The 20,229-nt window shown below is 32.2% G+C and overlaps 1 protein-coding gene across 1 annotated transcript; it reads right to left on the bottom strand.

Moving 5' to 3' along the window:
• Positions 1-900: 900 nt before the first annotated feature.
• Positions 901-4,604, bottom strand: LOC117690925 (E3 ubiquitin-protein ligase RNF34-like). The gene is made up of 4 exons (XM_066067014.1): positions 3,813-4,604; positions 3,455-3,574; positions 2,405-2,528; positions 901-1,345 (listed from the first exon to the last, which is right to left on the bottom strand). The coding sequence occupies exons 1-3, from the start codon at positions 3,925-3,927 to the stop codon at positions 2,470-2,472; spliced, it is 294 nt and encodes a 97-aa protein (XP_065923086.1). The 5' UTR covers positions 3,928-4,604; the 3' UTR covers positions 901-1,345; positions 2,405-2,469.
• Between the last annotated feature and the right edge of the window lie 15,625 nt (positions 4,605-20,229).

Below are 20,229 nucleotides of genomic sequence, written 5' to 3' on the forward strand. Positions count from 1 at the left end.
CAACCAGATGATAAATGGAGGATTTCCTGTCAAACTGCAAATGTAGACATGTCCTTTTTCATTACTAAGGTTCAGGAAAATCTCAATTGGAATATGATAATCATAAGAGTTGCTTTAATGAACTCTATCTCTAATTTCTGCAATACTGGTCATTCTTTTTAGATTAAAAGTGCATTATTCAAAATATAACAGAATCAGAATTTCATGTGAATATGCATTTTAACTTCCCAATAACTAAACATATCTGCGAATTAAAAAAAATGATTCTAGAGATCTAAACACAAACTCCTTAAAAAGTAAAATAAACAACCAGGACTGATGGACTTTTTGATAGACAAGAGTAAATCTTTTTACCCTGTAAATTCTTGCAAAAAGTATAAGGTCAAAAAATTGTCGTGAAGCAAGTATAACAATTCTTTCTTCTTCTTTTTTTATCTTTATTAATTCATTAAAATGACTTTGTCATTACAAACAAAATACATACGTGCAACGAAAAAAAAATCATCCAATATATTTTCACTTATTAATAAGTAAAATACAGCTTTGTTAAATGAATAAACAATATTTCAAAGGAATTAATTCCCGTTTTTTTTTTAAATCTTTATTAATTCATTGAAATTACTTTGTCGTTATTTAGAAAAAATACATACGTGCGAAGAAAAGAAAATTATCCAATGTATTTTCACTTATCAATAAGTAAAATACAGCTTTGTTAAATGAATAAACAATCTTTCAAAGGAATTAATTCCCAGTTTAAAGACAATCAATTTTTTGAAAATTTCAATAAATTTGAACAGTGATGTTTACACACTAAAAAAGCAAGGTGATTCTTCAAGTTCTAACACAAAATCACTTCTTCGTGTATAAAATTGAATTGTTTTTAAACCAAACAGGCCAACAGGTATTAACGGTCACCTGAGTAACAAGCCCAGACACAGACCTCAATAAAGGAATATCATATATGCATGTAATTAAACTACATTCTGGAGTAAAAAAACTAATATAAAATTTACAACTGAATTCAGTTTTCTTTCAGATGTGTGGAAGTATAGATTTTCTTTTTAGCATTTTGGCCCTGCTGACCAAGGACACAGTGTGGAAGAGAAATGAAATTACCATTTATGTTCCCTTTACCCAAATCATACATCATATCGAAAGAATTTGGAAAAATTAGGCCATGTAGTTTGAAAGAAATTAAAATTATTTAATTGTCAGCACAAAATGAACACCACATGACGACAAACAAAAACCAATTGCAAAAAGTCCTAAAAAAAAATGTTCCCACAATTCTTGCAAGGCTTCTTTATTGAATTTGCTTCCTCTTCCTCTCGACATACTGTTTTACCTTTAATGAAATGCAAAATTATTTTTGAATTCATTTATTCATTCAACAGTTAAAAAACAAATGAGTATAGGGTATAAGTTAAAAATGAATAGTGAGGTACTTGTGAAAAAGTTCATAAATAAATCCAATATATATGAATTTACATGTATCTCAATTTAAAAGTGTTTCTCAAATTAAAAATTTTTACTGATACCCAAATTAGCACTTTCAGCGATTCTTTAATAAAGACACATATACCTCAATATGCATTATGGGTGTTTCCCAAATATAGACACACATATACCTCATTATGTATTAAAGGAATTTCCCAAATAGAGACACATATACCTCCCTATGCATTATCAGTGTTTCCCAAATATATACACACATACATGTATACCTCACTATGCATTATGGATGTTTCCCCAATATAGACATATATACCTCACTATGCATTATCAGTGTTTCCCCAATATATACACACATATACCTCACTATGCATTATGGATGTTTCCCCATTATAGACATATATATACCTCACTATGCATTATGAGTGTTTCCCCAATTTAAACACACATATACCTCACTACGCATTATGGATGTCTCTCCAATATAAACACACATATACCTCACTATGCACTATGGATGTTTCCCCAATATAGACAAACATATACCTCACTATGCATTATGGGACAGGGTGTTTCCAAATATAAACACACATATACCTCACTATGCATTATCAGTGTTTCCAAATATAGATACGCAGACACTGCATCAGTTTTTTCTAGTATTCACACATACATTCCTACAAATTATCAGTGATTTCTCATTATAGACACAGATGTAGACTACCTTAAATTTAAGTGTTCTTGAAACTGTTTTATTTTTAATTCTCTACAAATTAGATGCCAATGAAAATGAATAAAACCACAGTTCTTGAATGAAACTACAGTTCTAAATATTCAAGTCATATCACAAGAGTCATACTTGGAAAATGTAAAAAAAAATCAGCATTAGAATCTTTAAATTCATGGTGTTTGTATTGACATATGCTCTGAAAAAGGACACTTGTGCTTTTACCTGTTGGGAGTTTTGAAGGCTTAGGACCAGTTTTCTATTTTCTAGCTCGTTCTTTCCCAACATGATCATCCATCTTCATCATTATCATCATCATTGCCATCATGTTCATCACTCACATCTATGTCTACAACATACAGCTACGAAATATAATTGTTTTCTATTCAAAATAAACTGATACTCCACTAAGCATTATTAGTTTTTCTTAAAAATAAATACACATATACCTCACTATGCATTATGAATAATTCCTCAAAATAGACACACATATACCTCAATATGCATTCTCAGTGTTTCCCTTATATTGATACACATATACCTCACTATGCATTATGGATGTTTCCCTAATATAGACAGACATATATCTCAGTGTGTATTATAGGCGCTTCCCCAATATAAACACACATATATACCTCACTATGCATTATGGGTGTTTCCCCAATATAATCACACATATACCTCACTATGCATTATCAGTATTTCCCTTAAATTAACACACATATACCTGACTACATGTATGTATTATGGATATTTCTCCAATTAAGACACACACATACCTCATTGTGGGTGTTTCCCTAATATAGACATATATACTTCACGATGCATTATGTTTGTTTCCCCCAGTTGAATATAAACATAGATACCTCACTAGGCATTATGGGTGTTTCCCCAATATAAACACACATATATACCTCACTATGCATTATCAGCGTTTCCAAATATAGATACACAGACACTGCCTCAGTGTTTTCTAGTATACACACATAGGCACCTTACTACAAATTATCAGATATTTCTCAATTATAGACACACATGCAGACTACCTTTAATACAAGTGTTCTTGAAGCTTTGTTTTACAATATTCTACAAAAACTGATGCCAATGACAATGAATAAAACCACAGTTCTTGAATGAAACTACAGTTCTAAACATTCCATTCATATCACAAAAAATCATACTTTGAAAATGTAGAAAGTTTTTCAGCATAAGGATCTTCAAATTCATTGTGTTTGTATTGACATATGCTTTGAAAAAGGACACTTGTGCTTTTACCTGTTGGGAGTTTTGAAGGCTTAGGTCCAGTTTTCTTTTTTCTGGCTCGTTCTTTTCCAACATCATCATCATCATCATCATCATCATCATCATCATCATCATCATCATTTGAATATATGTCTACAATTAAAAGAAACAAATGGAGTTATTTTAATAATATCAACAAAATACAGACACTAGGTTAAAGGAATTTTTAAATGACAGTTTTTGATCTTATTAGTCAACTCATTTTCTTATCTGCGACTTTTAATTTTAAAATAACATTTCTTTGTTATATTAGCCAACTAATTTTCTTATTTGACTATTATCTTTTAATCTAATTGCCTATTACAAGTTTACTTGCAATAAAAATATTTACCTTCACAGGCAATTTCAACTAAGGACTTTCCACTAAATTTAGAAATGTATCCATTGTCAAATGCAGTCAAAAATGTTCCCATTCTACATATATGTAGCAATATGTAGTGTTTCATTAGGCAGTCTATAAATAGATTTAAGATTTTGAATGTAGAATTAGCTTAAACATCATAGACCCATAAAATTAGCGATTTTGCATGACATCAACTTATACAAGATGGCAATACCTTTTTCTTATTGTGTCCTCCTATAATGTGGATTTAAATAAGTACATACCTTTGAGAAATGAAATCCCAATAAATTACAAAAATATATACATGCATTGAATTCAGCTGCAGAGAAAAAGCAAAGAAATTTTTTTCCATTAATAAAAAGCTCCAACACATCAAGAGAAAAATCTGCACAGAAAGAACAAGATTCTGAATATTCAAAATCTGAATCAAATGCTAAAAGCCCAATGGGAAATTCATCATCCATGCTAGCTATATTTACTCATTATACATGGTTGCTCTTGATCATTTTATCTACAAAAAAGAAATTAAACCATCTGTTAAATGTTAAATATTATAACAATTAAAACATTTAAGTATATATCAAATAAAATGTTACAAATGTGAGGTGCATAGCTCACTTCTCTTCAATAAAAATGGCTTTAATAAGAGGCAAATTTCAAATTGCTGCCTATCTACCATCAACAAACCTACATGTAGTACTTAACAAACAAAAGGCCCACAGGTCTTGACAGCCACATGAACACCATAGTCTTTAGATTGATCTGCCAGAGGGTCTAATATTTATGTATGTTAAATTTCATTTTGAATTCTAAAAGTCTTTGATGTTTGAAAAACATTTCCTAATCCTTTAAAAGGTTGGAAGAATCTCAAACTATTCATATCCAAGCCCAAGAATATACCAGTACTTTGAAATTCAATGCATTTTCACTCTCTAGCCAATTAACATATGCTACAAAATGGAAGTTGAAAAAATCGCAATACATGACGGTGTTTTCGGAGTCCGCCCAGCCTGTTTAAGCTAACTTTGCATGCAAGTACAGTAAACTTAGGGAGGAAATTAAAAATATATATTATTGTTATAAAAGTTACAGCCTGATTATTTTGAACCAAATCTGAAAAGAATAATGAGGAAAAAAACTCTGTAGATATTGCATATTGTCACCCCATTAAGTTTTAAAATGGGAAAACACACTGGTCAACAAACAGGGACCGTGTTAGGGGGAAGATACAGCCTAGTATATGTGTTTTGAGTTTTGACATTTTTTTAAAACTTAGAAATACATAACTCTCTCTCTCTCTCTCTCTCTCAATCTCTCAAAAATTCTTTGATGTTAGTTGATAATTGTCAAAATATCACTTAATTGACAAGGTAACATGTTGTGTGTAACTTTTGCTGAGCTGCGCTCGCCACAACGGTCCGTAAAACATATTATGCATCTAAATGCATTCGTCTATTAAAGCTTTGAAATGTTGGGAGGAGCTTAAAATCTACAGGGATCGAATGTAATCAGTAAAGTCGTACCATATATTATGCTGTGTATCTCTCAATAAGTCAGACTCCGCCACTACATTTTGAGGCTATCCCGTGATTTATTATATATAATTGTAATCCCGATCCCGTTTCAAAATAAAATAAAGACAATTTATCGGGAGGGGTGGGGGACTTATCATCTGAAATCTTTACAAGCTAAAAAAAGTTATTTCCCAAAATCCTGAAATCCTTAATCCGTGTGTGGGAGGGGGGTGAGGGGGGGGGGGGGTGTTGTATATCAATAACTCAAAAAAAATCTTACCTACAAAAACATATTTTCACAAGATCATGAAATTCCTAATCCGGTAATTATTAATTTTTCCGTATATTCATTTCAATTCCTTACATTCTACCGGAAGCTTCCTTGTAATTTCTTTAAGAAAAATTATGTTTGCTGAGAGAAAAAAGTGGGGGAGGTGTTGGACTAGCCCCTCCTTGATGCAATGTGCATTATGGTTAGATCTAACTTTGCAAAAAACATTGAGTTACTTTTTTGTAATTTTTCAAATAGTGTCACACAAAAGAAAACCAGTCACCTTTTATATTTGCATTACAAGTGATTAGTACCAGGAATCTTAACAAGCAAAATAAATGTATCCTTATGGTTCCAACGCCTATGGTTAAAACATAAAATGACAAAATTTATGCCTTTTTCTTACATCATCCGAATAATGAAAGTGTTCATTGTTATTTACATGTATCATTAACTTGATTTGATCAATATGAAGCATTTCCAAATGTAGGGATATACTATTATTTGTTTGCGACAAAATATTCTCTGGTTGAATTCACCTGGTAGGGATGATTTTGAGGTTTTTCACATTCCAGCATTCTACTTACCACGCATTCATCGTTTGATAAAAATATCCCATATCTTCTAAAACCAGTTTAGCAACAATAAAGGAAACGTAACTTTCGAAAAGGATTAAATATCCATTATCATAACTGTAAACATCACAACCATCAATAATATCAAAATCCTTTAAAACTAAAAAACACGATGATTGCAAAACGAATATACCAAACATGCACATCATTTGTTTGTGAATCTGAAAATTAATAGTTAAAAGGATGGAATTAGTTTTGTGAACACTGTTTGCATTTGGGGGAGAGAGAGAGAGAGAGAGAGAGAGAGAGAGAGAGAGAGAGAGAGAGAGAGAGAGAGAGAGAGAGAGAGAGAGAGAGAGAGAGAGAGAGAAAGAGTTTGTAAAATATCAAAATCGTTAAAATGCCAGGAAAACTAAAGATATATCGAACTATATTCTATGTTGAAATACTCTTATCATATCCATGTAAATTCTTACTTCTTTCTTTTATATTCATATCGTTCCTTATAATATAATTATACTTAATCATCACATGCATGGATCACTATCTGAGTCTCATGAGAGAGAGAGAGAGAGAGAGAGAGAGAGAGAGAGAGAGAGAGAGAGAGAGAGAGTAAGCTGCCTTGCTATTTTGTTAAATTCTATCATTATGTTGCTGGGTTTTTTGCTGTTGTTATCTTCAATTTAACACAATATCTGCTGATATATATCCTCGCTTACTAATTCAAACTTCTTTTCTGTATTGTAGAAGAACTAGTAAAGTAATTTTGGTTATTCACAACTTAAGTTGAATTTATCAAACTTAAGATTTTTTTAAAAATCAAGATGAATCAATTAAAAACTCACAGCCATGTCCATTTTCATTAATAATGGTTTTTTTTCATTGTATGCAATGACTGTTTATTACTGTGAATGTCATCTGCGTTCATTAGTTAAAAAAGCACGTTTAAATGGCGCGTGTGCAAACCAAACCAAGATTCTGGACATGGTTTGATATGTTAAAAATGAACAGCATAAATATTTTTTATAACAATGACATGCCAATAACTCTTAAATGATTTGATTTACACATTTTAGATTTATTAGAATTAATTTTATATATTTATCATGAGAAGAAAAATCGCTTTCATGATGCAAGTTAAATCAATTTCATGTAGAGGCAATTCGAATTTTCTCATACGCGCAATTCATGAAAACTACTATATCTTGTAATGTATAGAACTATATATCTTGAAAACTTTAAAATTGAACCAATTTTTCATAAATTCATATTGCCTTAACCCCTTTTTGTAATGAAGAACATGAAATCTGTTTTAAATCTTACCCAAGTTTTAACAACGGAAATGATAGAGAAATAGACGTGTTTGTTGCTTTTCAAAAATCGTTCCTGTTTTATTTTAAGTATCTTATAGCATTTTGCACCTAAGCATGTTTAACATTAAATACGTTTTTTGTTAGAAATAGAATAAGAGATAGAATCTTTCACATGTACTTACCTATTTATCTGAATTTGTGCCACGATGTAATCCAATCAAAATGTCCGAGACTCTCGAATGTAGTGTTTTGATTTCCGAGTAATGTTAAACAGCCAATCAAATTTTCAGCCAATCAGAGGCCTTGTTTGACAAAGTGTGTGCTCAAAGTTGAAAATGACAAAATACGACCCGATGTTGATAGAACACACACCTACCAACCATTTGACGTCCTACCGAGGTTATTGCTTAATTTAAATCACGTAATCCCTGCATGCTGTACACGCATAAAATGAGGTATACATTCCGAGGTTACGGGAAAAGTACCTCGGTATTTAACACATACCTCAGTACGTTGGTGTGTAAACAGAAACAATACCTCGGAAGTGTACATAGACAAACACACCCTCACACACACACACACACACACACAATAATAAAAACCAAATAAACAGAAAAAAAGGTCTAAAGAACAACGTTTATTATCCATCATAGTCTGACATTTATATCATGAATAGATTGTTTTATGTTTATCTTTAATTTGTTCAATAAGTTAAATTTTAGTTATCATTACACATAAGAAGATAAATCAATGTTTAAGTGTCAGATAAGTAGAAATGACATATGTAGATCAAAAAGTGTGCGTCAAACAGAGTTTATATAAAAACGCAAAAAAGTCAGTAATTATTAGTATCAACAGTAAAACATCAAAAAGTTTAACAATTCTCAGCAATCAGTTTAAATTTACAAAATATTCAAAGTTAAAATGGCACTTTCAGTACATCCTAGGCCCAGTAGAGTTTATTTTTTTTATTGTCATGCCGTACAGTGTCAAAATTTTCACATAACTAGTTTACTTTTTTTTACAATCTTTCTACAAAGTTTTCAAGGTTTTCTGAAACACAAATTTGTGTTGGTTAAAAAAAACCAAAAACATCAACTACCATTACCTTACCTCTTGTAGTTTTATTTTTTTTTTTTCAGAGTATTAAGTAGCATTGGAATATTATAGAATCGCATCTAAATTCCATACCACCGTAACATCATTGAAACTGCATACCAAAGCATAACATAGCATTGTAATGGAAATACATGGCTTGACTGTTGTAGCGATTCCTCCACCTTTGTAATTTTGTGATAAAGTTAAGTTGACTGGTGTAAAAGAAGCCCTGAGTTCATCTGTGTCTGAAATTGTAGGTGAGGTAGCTGATGGAAATTTGGTGTTTACCCCATATGAAATTAAAGGGTTTTTCTCTTCGTCTGGTTGTGATGCAAAATTTATTTCATCGGTGATGCCATTTATACTTGACTTTGGCTGCGATGCAGTGAATTTCATAGATTTAATTTTGCTAGAACTTGTTGGCAATGTAAATGACAGCAAACTCGACGTTTTTGTATCAGTAATCCTATCTGAAGTTGAAGATGCTGATGCTTTTGCAAAATTACCATTAGCCATACTTGCTATAACTGGTGGTGAAGTGGCAGTGGGTTTCTTCGTTTTCCTATATGTAATTGAAGATATAACTAATGTAACAGGTAGCATGGAATTATAACTAGCCGTAGCTAGCGGTAAGGAAGTACTATTCGTTTCAGTTGTAATAGTTTCTTTATCCAAGATTGTTGATGATGTAACTGGTAATATTGCTTTGCTAGTTTTATTCCTAACCATAGTTTCTGATGATAAGGGAGGTATAACAGTGTGGTTGTTTTTAATATCAGCTGTAGTTGAATATGTTGTTGGTGTAGCTGTTTCATATGACACTGTAGTAGTTGCATCACCAATACCTGTCTTAACAGGTACTAAAGATACATTCATTTCGTTTCTTATTTCTTCCTTATTTGAAGTAGATTGAGATGAAATGGCAGTAAATGTTGCTTTTATAACATCTTTAATTAAAGTTCTTGATTTAACTGGTAACGTAATTTTCGCATGGGAAGTTGTAATTGTTTTTGTACTTCCATTTGAAATAAATGTTGCTGGCAATGTATTCGAGCAATGATTTGCGAAAACCGGTGGGACGTGATCGTAAACTGTTTCGATGTGCGACTCTCGGCGGAATTGTGTGGGTTATCAGTAAACCTATTCCTTGTACTGCTGGGGCGCCATACCATTCATGAATCCGACAATAAAGCATTTCGTCTTCTTAACTTCAAACTAATACGAAGCGCGGCAGTAGAGTACTATGTACAGATCAACTTCTGTTGTTTTCCATACGTGATGACATGTCCACTTGTGTATGTACAGCATGACGATAATTTTGTATATAGTCTTGATATTTCTTATTTATTTGTTTATTCCCCCCCCCCCCAAAAAAAAATATTATTTGTGTAAAAAAAAAATATTATTTGTGTAAATATATATATATCTTTGATGTGACTCGTTAGAAAATTTATGTATGCGTTATGTTTAATCTGTATTTAGAGGAAATAAGGTATGAATGAATGAATAAATGAAAAAGACACCACGTGCCTCGTTTAAATCAAACTCATTGATATCGGGATTTTTTATTACTTTGTGAATCAATTACCATCGTTGTTCACTACTCATTCTGGCAGAGTGAAACATCGTGCCCGACGAAAATAAATTCGTATAATCGATAATCTAATTCACAAAATCTGTTGTGCGAGCGCGCGGACGCGCCGAATACAGTTAGCCCAACGATTTGCCACCAAAAGGTGTACGTCTGATTTTTATTGTTAATGTACACCAGTGCGTTTAATAGAAGAAAAACGCTAGACTTGTTGTGCACGGGTTGATTTTTAAGCCTTTAAAACTTTTGTTTGTATAATGAACTGTTTCAAGATTGATCATATCGATACCGGCCCTGTCAGTGTTTAAAGAGATATAATTCACAACCGGTTTTCATTAGATATAGAGGTTATCCAAATCTTCAATAGATCTTAATGTGTTATTGTAAAGAACGAAATTTTAATATCAGTGATAAATACTAAATGCAGAGCAAATTACACACATTTTGTTAATGCTGCACCTTAAATTCAAAGGAATTTTAACCAGGAAGAGAAAATACTCTATTTCAAATTCATGTGCAGTATTTTAGCCTCATTGGACATACTTGTTGTGACCTTTATTTTACATTTTTGATTGGCCTTAGCCGTTTAGATCATCACATAGACAATCGCAGGCCTATTACTATTACCATTATGCAGTCTAGTTCAATTCTCACTATCGGTTTGTTGCTTAATATTAGTTGTCGCATTTAGAGTCAATATAAAAACGATAACAGATTTCTGCCAAACACGATAGTGGTCTGTTCTTAAATCCTACCATGGCTTTACTGGCGTGACCATCATCCCAAGAACAGGTTTTTAGAGTACGTGTCAATAGCTACATAAAACAAACGTGGCAAGTTCATGAAGTACCTTAACTAGACATTGAAGACCCTGGCCGTTCAACTTAATCATTTAGCAAATGACTTATTTGAATGTCATAACAACGTTTGCAATCACATTGTGGGGGGGGGGGGGGGGGGCTTATTTGCACTACCAATTGGAATGAGCTTAGGTCATGGCAAAATATTTAATACTTAAAAAGAAATATCAAGACTATATACAAAGTTATCGTATTGCTGTAGATTCTGAACCACCTGTGTTTAAATGTATTATCTATATATTCTATTGTATAGGTTGTTTTGCGCTCATGTTTTTCGATTTCATTTCAGGAACCAACGCTTTCCAACAAACCGTCATGGCTTCTTCTTCAGGAGGCCAGGCGCCTTTCAACTGTTTGCTGACTGCGGATATTTGGCTAACCAACATTAGCCAATTTCAGAATATTTATATAGTTTAATTTAAGTAAGACTAAGCAAAGTTTTGCCACTAAGAGATGTACGTCTACACCCAGGGTACACCTCGTTGCAATTGCCGTCATACCCATATACAGTACTTGGCCATAAGTATGTTCCCAAAATGGCCGACGTTTTCTAATCATATCAAGAATTCTGAGATGTTAAAAAAACTTTTAAGCAGTAATACATTCATTTTTCTCCCAACTAAGCATTCGGAAATAAAAGTTTTTGTAGTGGTAGAGGTTTTGAAATAAGCACCCTTAATTTTTGGGAGTTGATTTTTAATCAACTCTCCTATGCAGTCACTCGGACAAACAGAAAATGAAACAGTGTTTGGACCTCAGCACAAATCATTGCTCCTGACAAGACTTAGTTCTTGAAAATAATTGATGAATTCGATGTAATGTATGCTAAAGCATTGTTTTTCAAGGAAACTTATTTACAAATACCTTAAATATAGTCAGATTTTAAATGGTACGAACAATTTAAATATTTTTTGTAGTCGTATGTATTCCTACGCCAGAGTTCAATATAGTCTCGTTAAACTCGACGCTGGGCTGTCTCCGTAAACCCTTGTCGGAGATTTACGGTGTCAGCCGAGCGTTTGGTTGAACGAGACTAAAGTTCAATATTGCTTGGATCCATACAATTTTCGACAAATATTTCTACCACTGATACATAGTTTGATTGAATTAATTTTATCTTAAAATATTATTTAACATGATTCATATGGAGGTTTCTCGACATTCTAGTCGAAAAAGTTCAAAGAATCATATTATAAAAATATGCGTAATTCAAATTAGAAACTACGTACACATGTACTTGTCATGCAAAATAACATATCATTGATTTTAAAATAAATAAACATCGACAAAATCAACTCCCGCCAGTTCTTCAGTACTTTGATTTTACATTTGGAGATATGGGTAAGTGAGGGAAGGAGTTGAAACAAGATGTTCAAGACATCATCATTAATTTATATAACACCAATCATTCTAGTTACAAAATATCAGGAATAACAGGCCTAAATAGGAGAACATTTAGTATTTTTTAAAGCGTTTCCGTGATCGTGGAAACACAAAAAAACTTACCGCGAAGTGGCAGGCAAAGAAAACTTGATAACAGGGCGGAACGACGACTCTTTCGCATGGTTCTAGGCAATCGTCAGCAAACATTAGAGGATCTCACAAGTAAATTCAGCAGTTGTTAAAGTATCATCTAGGACTGTGAAAAGAAGAATTTTTTTTTTGAAAGTGAATACAAAAGACATGTCGTTTCCAAAACGATTTCGGATAGAATAGTGAATCGCTCTCGACGCATGAGATTATGTAGACAAAAGTTACATTGGAATGTGCAGAATAATTGTAGTAGAATGATTTTAGTGACGAGACAAATATTTTTATAGGTGAGGATAAGACATTAAAAACAAAGTAGACCTGGAACGCATCGTTCATGAAATCTGGTCCTCTTTACCGCTTCACTATATAAGAAGTTTATATCAAAGTCTACCCAAACGAATTAGGGCAGTTTTGAAAGCCAAAGGACACATCAGAAAGTACTAGTAATAAAGGTTTGTTTATGCTGTTACGTATAATTAAATTAAGATTTACTTTTTGATATGTACTTGGGTCTGTAGAGAACGTCGACCATGTTGGGAACATACTTATGGCCAACTACTGTATATTCATATACACTTGAAGAAGCCATGGTCATTATCATCAATAAACTCATTTCCAGTAAAATAGTTTTGTTTGTTACTTTGACGCCTATTACATGTACTTTGATTTCTTTCCCAATAATGGTTTTTAATGAAAAACAGTTGATACTGTGCAACCAGTCATTTTTAATCATAAATAATAAGTTTAAGCATTTCAGTATCTAGACATTCCTCCCAATGATATTCCTCCAAATGAGCTGTTTGTAGAGTCAATTGATGGAGCAATATCTGCTCCCCCAGTAAATATTGTTAATGTACACCAGTGCGTTTAATAGTAAAAAAAGTTACACGTAATGTTTTGCAGGAAGTGATTTGTAAGCTTTTACAACTTTTGTTTGAACAATTAACTGTTTAAAATTTGATCATATCGACACCATCCCTGTCATTGTTTATAGAACTATCATAAGGTACATTTGACCCCTTATCAGATGGGCACCTGTAAAGTGCGAAACGAAATCGAAACGAAACGAAACGAAATCGAACGAAACGAAACGAAACCAATTGAAACGAAACGAAACCAATCGAAACGAAACAAAATCAAACGAAACGAAACCAAAAATCGAAACGAAACGAAACGGAATTTATACAAAACTAATATCAAGTTTGACTACATAAAAGTGAAAATAAATTCATTGAAATAAATTTTTGAATCATAAAATATAACTACCTGTATGTTTCAGATTACCGCTGTAAATTTTTAAGCCGATTATCCGAAATTTGCAAAAATTATATAACTATGTGAATAAGCGATGTACATTCCTATACCTTTTAATGTTTCTAATTTGTTTCATTTAATGATATTCAGACGTTTAGAGAGAGAGAGAGAGAGAGAGAGAGAGAGAGAGAGAGAGAGAGAGAGAGAGAGAGAGATGCCTTAAAACTTATCAGCAACATCACATAGCGAAGTATATACGCAAGTTTTGAAAGAGAGAGATAGAGATATGATGATGATACTGAAGGGGACATTCTAACAACAATTTTCTTTCTTTCGATTTGAAATATTGTAAAAATGAAACGATTGAATACAATGTGATTTATAGCATACTGGTTGGTTACCAGTTTCTAACATATAATAAGAATTGTTGTAATATGTATAGCATGAATTTAGACGTCGTAATTTGACAAAATTAAAGTGCAATATAAAGAGGTTTTTTACCTGTTTTTTATACCTTAAATCAAACATGATCTCCTCTTTCTCTCCCTTTCACACGAACGCACAATGTATTTGAATCATTTTTACAATATTTCATATCGATATAAAAAAATCGTGTTGTTGGAATGTCTCCGCAAATACTGTAAACGCACTATATTTAGGGTGTACAATATTTGGCGGAAAATAATTTTTTCAACAAGTTAGCATAGATTTGATTTAGCGCATTTCTGAATTTACCTTTTTATCTACTTATATATTTTACATTTGGCAATGTACTTGATTTTGCGGACGCCGTTTTCCGCCAAAAACGCAAAATAAAATACATAGCCAAAGGGGTGAAGACAGTTTTATAATACGTTTACAGTATAATAATCTTTATATTGCAAGTTAATTTTGTCAACGACGTCCAATTGCAAATTCATGCTATACATATTACAACAATTCTTATTATATGTTAGAAACTGGTAACCAACCAGTATGCTATAAATCACATTGTATTCGATCGTTTCGTTTTTACAATATTTCAAATCGACAGAAAGAAAATTGATGTTAGAATGTCCCCTTTAGTATCATTCTCATCTCTATCTCTCTCTTTCTTTCTCTCTCTCCCAAACTTGCGTATATACTTTGCTTTGTGATGTCGCTGATCAATCAGTTTTAAGGCATCTCTCTCTCTCTCTCTCTCTCTCTCTCTCTCTCTCTCTCTCTCTCTCAAAACGTCTGAATATCATTTTTATCATTTAATGAAACAAATTAGAAAAATTAAAAGGTATAGGAATGTACATAATTATATAATTTTTGCAAATTTCGGATAATCGGCTTCAAAATTTACAGCGCCAATCTGAAACATACAGGTAGTTATATTTTATGGTTCAAAAATTTATTTCAATGAATTTATTTTCATTTTTATGTAGCCAAAATTGATATTAGTTTTGTTTAAATTCCGTTTCGTTTCGATTTTTGGTTTTGTTTCGTTTGATTTCGTTTCGTTTCGTTTCGATTTCGTTTCGCACTTTACAGGCGCCCTTATCAGATATATTTTAATATAGAAAATTTTCCTATTTTCTACATATTGTGTCATTATATTGTAATTGTGTTTCAAACTATTTCTGGAACAAAATGCACAAAAAGTAACTAATATCTTTTTGTCACTATAAAACCCATATCGCCGCAAGGAAATATTTTCTTTCACTTGATAACCAGTTTCGTAAATATTCACACTTATCACGGCGATGAGTGAAATATCTATCTAGTTAAGGTCAAACAAATTTTACGTAACAAATCACTTTTCAATTAGAAAATTCTTTTGATGTTTGATCTACTCAATTAGTGTCAGGTCATCGGAGTAAGCCCCTTTGTCTGTACCCACGCTATATCTATCTTTTTGTCAAGAGGCCCTCGCAAGGGAATCTTTTATTTTTATTGATACAATAAGTAATTAACCTATAATGTACCTCACCTGGTCTAAGTCGATTTTTGTCCCAAGATCCCAGCGCGTCACTTTATGCTGGATCTTCGTGGAATAAATATCTTTATTGTATATCCACTCCATTTATCAATTACAGGTAGGACATTATTTCATATACATTTTTATTACAACTATTTGTCTTTTTAAAGGGTAAAACGTTCAACTCTTCCTGTCATTGAATTTTACAATGTCTTGTCATTGCATTTATATACATGTATATATTACATGCTTTGATAAGAAAATATTGTTAGTCAGAAATATTAAATTGAATGTTTATTTTCACAATTATTTTATAGTCATAATCACTTTCCCATTGGTTCTAATATTTTGTTATTTGATATTTTTCTGATTTTCTTACTTATTAATTATTACTATTCCCTGCTTTTCACTTTGATAATTGCTAACGCGTCTTCCGGAATTACCACGTGATTGGTTCTAAATTTAGTCATTGTTTATACTTCCGCCCAAGAGGAAATGCGGGTTTTACAAATCTATTTCACTAAGAGAATGCGTGTCTCATTATATAATTCCAATCGATCGTTCTTAAATTATAATGTAAGTGTTTAACATGTTTATTTTTATCTACGCTTTCTTTTATTTGAACTTAAGATCTATATTTAACTTTAATCCACTTTACATTTTTATTTCGGCTCGTCAACATAGCCGAGTACATGTGTACAATGTACTCGCGCTAAGAATAGGTTCGTAGCTTACTACTACATGCAAATAAATATAGTTGACTTTCAATAATTATGGTCCTCATCATAGCCAAGCGATCTCTCCATTTTAGTTAATTTTCCCCTTATTTTTTTTTTATAATCATATGTAATAGATATGTACTTATAAAACCCAGATTTAATGTGGTCAATATTCACTAAGCATGTGTATATGCTACAATTGTGTTAGAGTATACAAAGACTCATTTTTATTGTGGTCCTTTTTATGTTGCATCTCTATACATATTTTGTAAAGACTCATTGTTTAGTACTCTGTTTTATTTGTCATCACTTTTATCATTTGTTTATAATTGACTTTATGCTGGATCTTCGTGGAATAAATATCTTTATTGTATATTGACTCCATTTATCAATTACAGACAACCAACCTTAACAACCACAATCCTAAGCACGAAACTTTTCGTGACAGAACTATATATCAGAATCAATTTTCTTAAGAGATAGAGGTAAACCATAATTTCAATAGATCTAAATGTGTTATTGTAAGGAAACAAATGTGAACGTAAGTAATAATTATTAAATGCAGAGCGAATGAAATGCCTTTTGTAAATGCTGCACGTTAAATTCAAAGGAATTTTAAACAGGAAGAGAAAATAATATATTTCAACTTCATATGCCAAACATCTGCCTGGTTAAATATCATTTAAATATTCAAACACAGGGAAAACGGAAGAGTTTATGTGATCATTGGATTTTTGCTGTTGGATATATTGATAAAACAGAGCTGAGGCCAGTAAGTGGCAGAAAAACAAATTTAATATAATAATCGCAACTTTATTTGAGATATGGAATACTAGAAATAATTACGCTATTTTGAAAAATGTTATTTATAAGATTACAATCTACTTCATTCATTTCTTTTTAAACGGACTTTTTGTAAGGTATTAATGGTAATTTTTTGGAAATATCTCTTTTTAGTTTAATCTATGTAAATATATTACATGTAGCTTCTGCTAGTTTGCAAGGAAACAATTGGTTAACAACAGCAATGTAAGGGCTCTGTATTACCAATATTCCGTCAGTACGAAATACCCGGTATATACCTCCCCTTAAGCGTAATACCGTCTTTATAGAAGAATAATGAAGTCAGGTTTTGATGCCGATTTGAAACTTATATAGTGTTGTAAACGTTTAGTGTTGATTGTAATATTTACTATTAATAATACCTGATTTATACCAAGGCCGTCGGTAAGATACTTTCCTTACACGGATTGTTGTTGACCTGACGTGAACAGTAAGTTCCATTTGAAGTCACCTACAAACACATAACTAATATTGCATTCATGAACCTGCTTTAAGGTTGGTTTATACCATTATTAAGAAATGAAATATTTTAATTTCTGTTTTTCTCTCAGCGCTGTTTAGTTGATAAAAGGTTTTCAAGTAGTCGTATATTGCCTGTTACATTTTGGCATGTTTTATATAAGGACTTGTTGTATATTTTTAGATCATTTAAAATCATTTTTGGGAGTTGATTTTTAATCAACTTCCCTATGAAGTTACTAAAACAAACCGAAACTAAAACAATGTTTGGACCTAAGCACAAATCATCACCGCTGACAAGATTTAGCTCTTGAAAATAATCGATATAATCGATGTAATGTATCTTGAAGCATTGCATTTTTTAAAGAAACTTATTTATGAATACCTTGACAATAGTAAGATGTTAAATAGTACGAATAATTTAGTTATTTTTTGCAGTCGTTTGTATTCATAGGCCAGAGTTCAATAAGGTCACGTTTAACTATCGGCTTTCTCCGTAAATCTCCGACAAGCAGAGAGTCATTCTATATTTAGAGGTCGCGTCACTAAGCTATCACGTGACCTGGTGTACACATAGTCTTGCTTGTTGGAGATTTACGGAGACAGCCGAGCGTCTGGTTGAACGAGACTGGAGTTCATAACTGCTTAGATCCATTTCATTTGGAATATATCGATTACTTATGCATAGTTTAATGGAATCAATTATAGCTTTATTACACAACACGATTCAAACGGGGGTTTCTCGAAATTCTTGTCGGAAAAGTCCGAGAATTCATATTTATATAAAATGTGCGTAATTCAAACACATATTATAAACTACTTGCCAAACAAAATAACAGATCGTTGATTTTGAAATAAATAATATAAAATCAACTCCCGTGATTGTTTGAATACACTGTCGCTGAAAATAGAGCTCAATTAAAACCCATGTATTATCACAATACTTATGTTGATTCGCCCTCAGTCGTGTCTTGGTATCAATAGATGCGTTCTATTTCGTATCACCTTTCGACTCTATGAGAATATCGAATGAAGTCATGCGTATTATTATCCGTATCTCAAAATAATGTACAATTATTCCCTGTGTGCAATTTGCAATTCAGATGGCAAACAAAAAATCAAATTGAATGCACTCACGTTTAACATATTGTATTTGGTGACATATACAGCGAATGCATTGGTCTCAATTCTGAATAAAGTCGGGGGAGGGGATCTAAATCCACAACATTAGTCATTCATTTTATTTAAAAGTTTTGTTTGTTAGGGTTTAGTTTTCATTATATTAACTAAATTTATTTTTTTGAATTCTTTACTTGTGATATAATCATTTAAAACATATAAAATATATATTGTCTTATCTAATTTCTATGTTATTCCATATACTGTCACAATTCACAACAGCTGTTATGAGTTATGTTGTTATTACCACCCCCCCCCCCTCCCCCTGCAAAAGATGTTTGGGGGGTATATAGGAATCACCTTGTCCGTCCGTCCATCTGTCTGCAAAATTTGTGTCCGGTCCATATCTTTCTTATGGAGAAACCTTGGAAGTTCTTACTTCACACAAAGATTGCTTATGACCTAAGGGTGTGCCATGACCTTCAACCAAGGTCATTTGGGCAAGGTCAAGGTCACTGGCAGAAAAGTGCAAAATTCGTGTTCGGTACGTATCTTTTTTATTGAGAAACATTGGAAGTTCTTATTTCAAACTAAGATAGTTTATTACCTAAAAGTGTGTCCTTGCCCGAATGACCTTGAACCAAGGTCATTCTGGCAAGGTCAAGGTCACTGGCAGGAAAAGTGCAAAATTCGGGTCTGGCCCATATCTTTCTTACGGAGAAACATAAGTTCTTACTTCACACAAATATAGCTTATGACATAAGGGTGTGTCATGACCTTCAACCAAGTTCATTTGATCAAGGTCAATGCTTAATTCATGCCTGTGTCATGTCTTGTATTAATGGATATAATAGAAGCTAAAATTTGACACAAAGCTTGCTTGTCTCAGGTCAAATAAAAATATCTTTTAGATTCTCATCCCCGTCCCTCTGAAAATGGCCTGCTCCGATGTATTTTTTTTGTGTGGAAAACAAATGTGTGGAAAAAAAATTTGGGAAAAAAATCGAGCTCAGTTTACCAATAATTCCAAATGTTTATATTAAATGGCTGCTTGACATGTGGATTTTCTTTTGATTCGAGTCATATTTGTTAACATCAGGATGCAAATGTCCTCATGCATTAACAGTTAACTTGAAATAAAATGAAATTTAAAGAACAGAGATTGGTTTGTGTACTCATATTAGCATTAACAGTTTAAAACAAATAAAGCAGTTGTTATTTATAGAAAATGGACGGTGAAATAGATTCATCTAGTATTATCTAAAATTGAAAAAATACAAGAGTTACGATTTTTTTTTAGCGGGGGGTATC

This window comes from Magallana gigas, chromosome 1, assembly GCF_963853765.1.
Source record: "Magallana gigas chromosome 1, xbMagGiga1.1, whole genome shotgun sequence".
NCBI classification, from domain to species: Eukaryota; Metazoa; Mollusca; class Bivalvia; order Ostreida; family Ostreidae; genus Magallana; species Magallana gigas.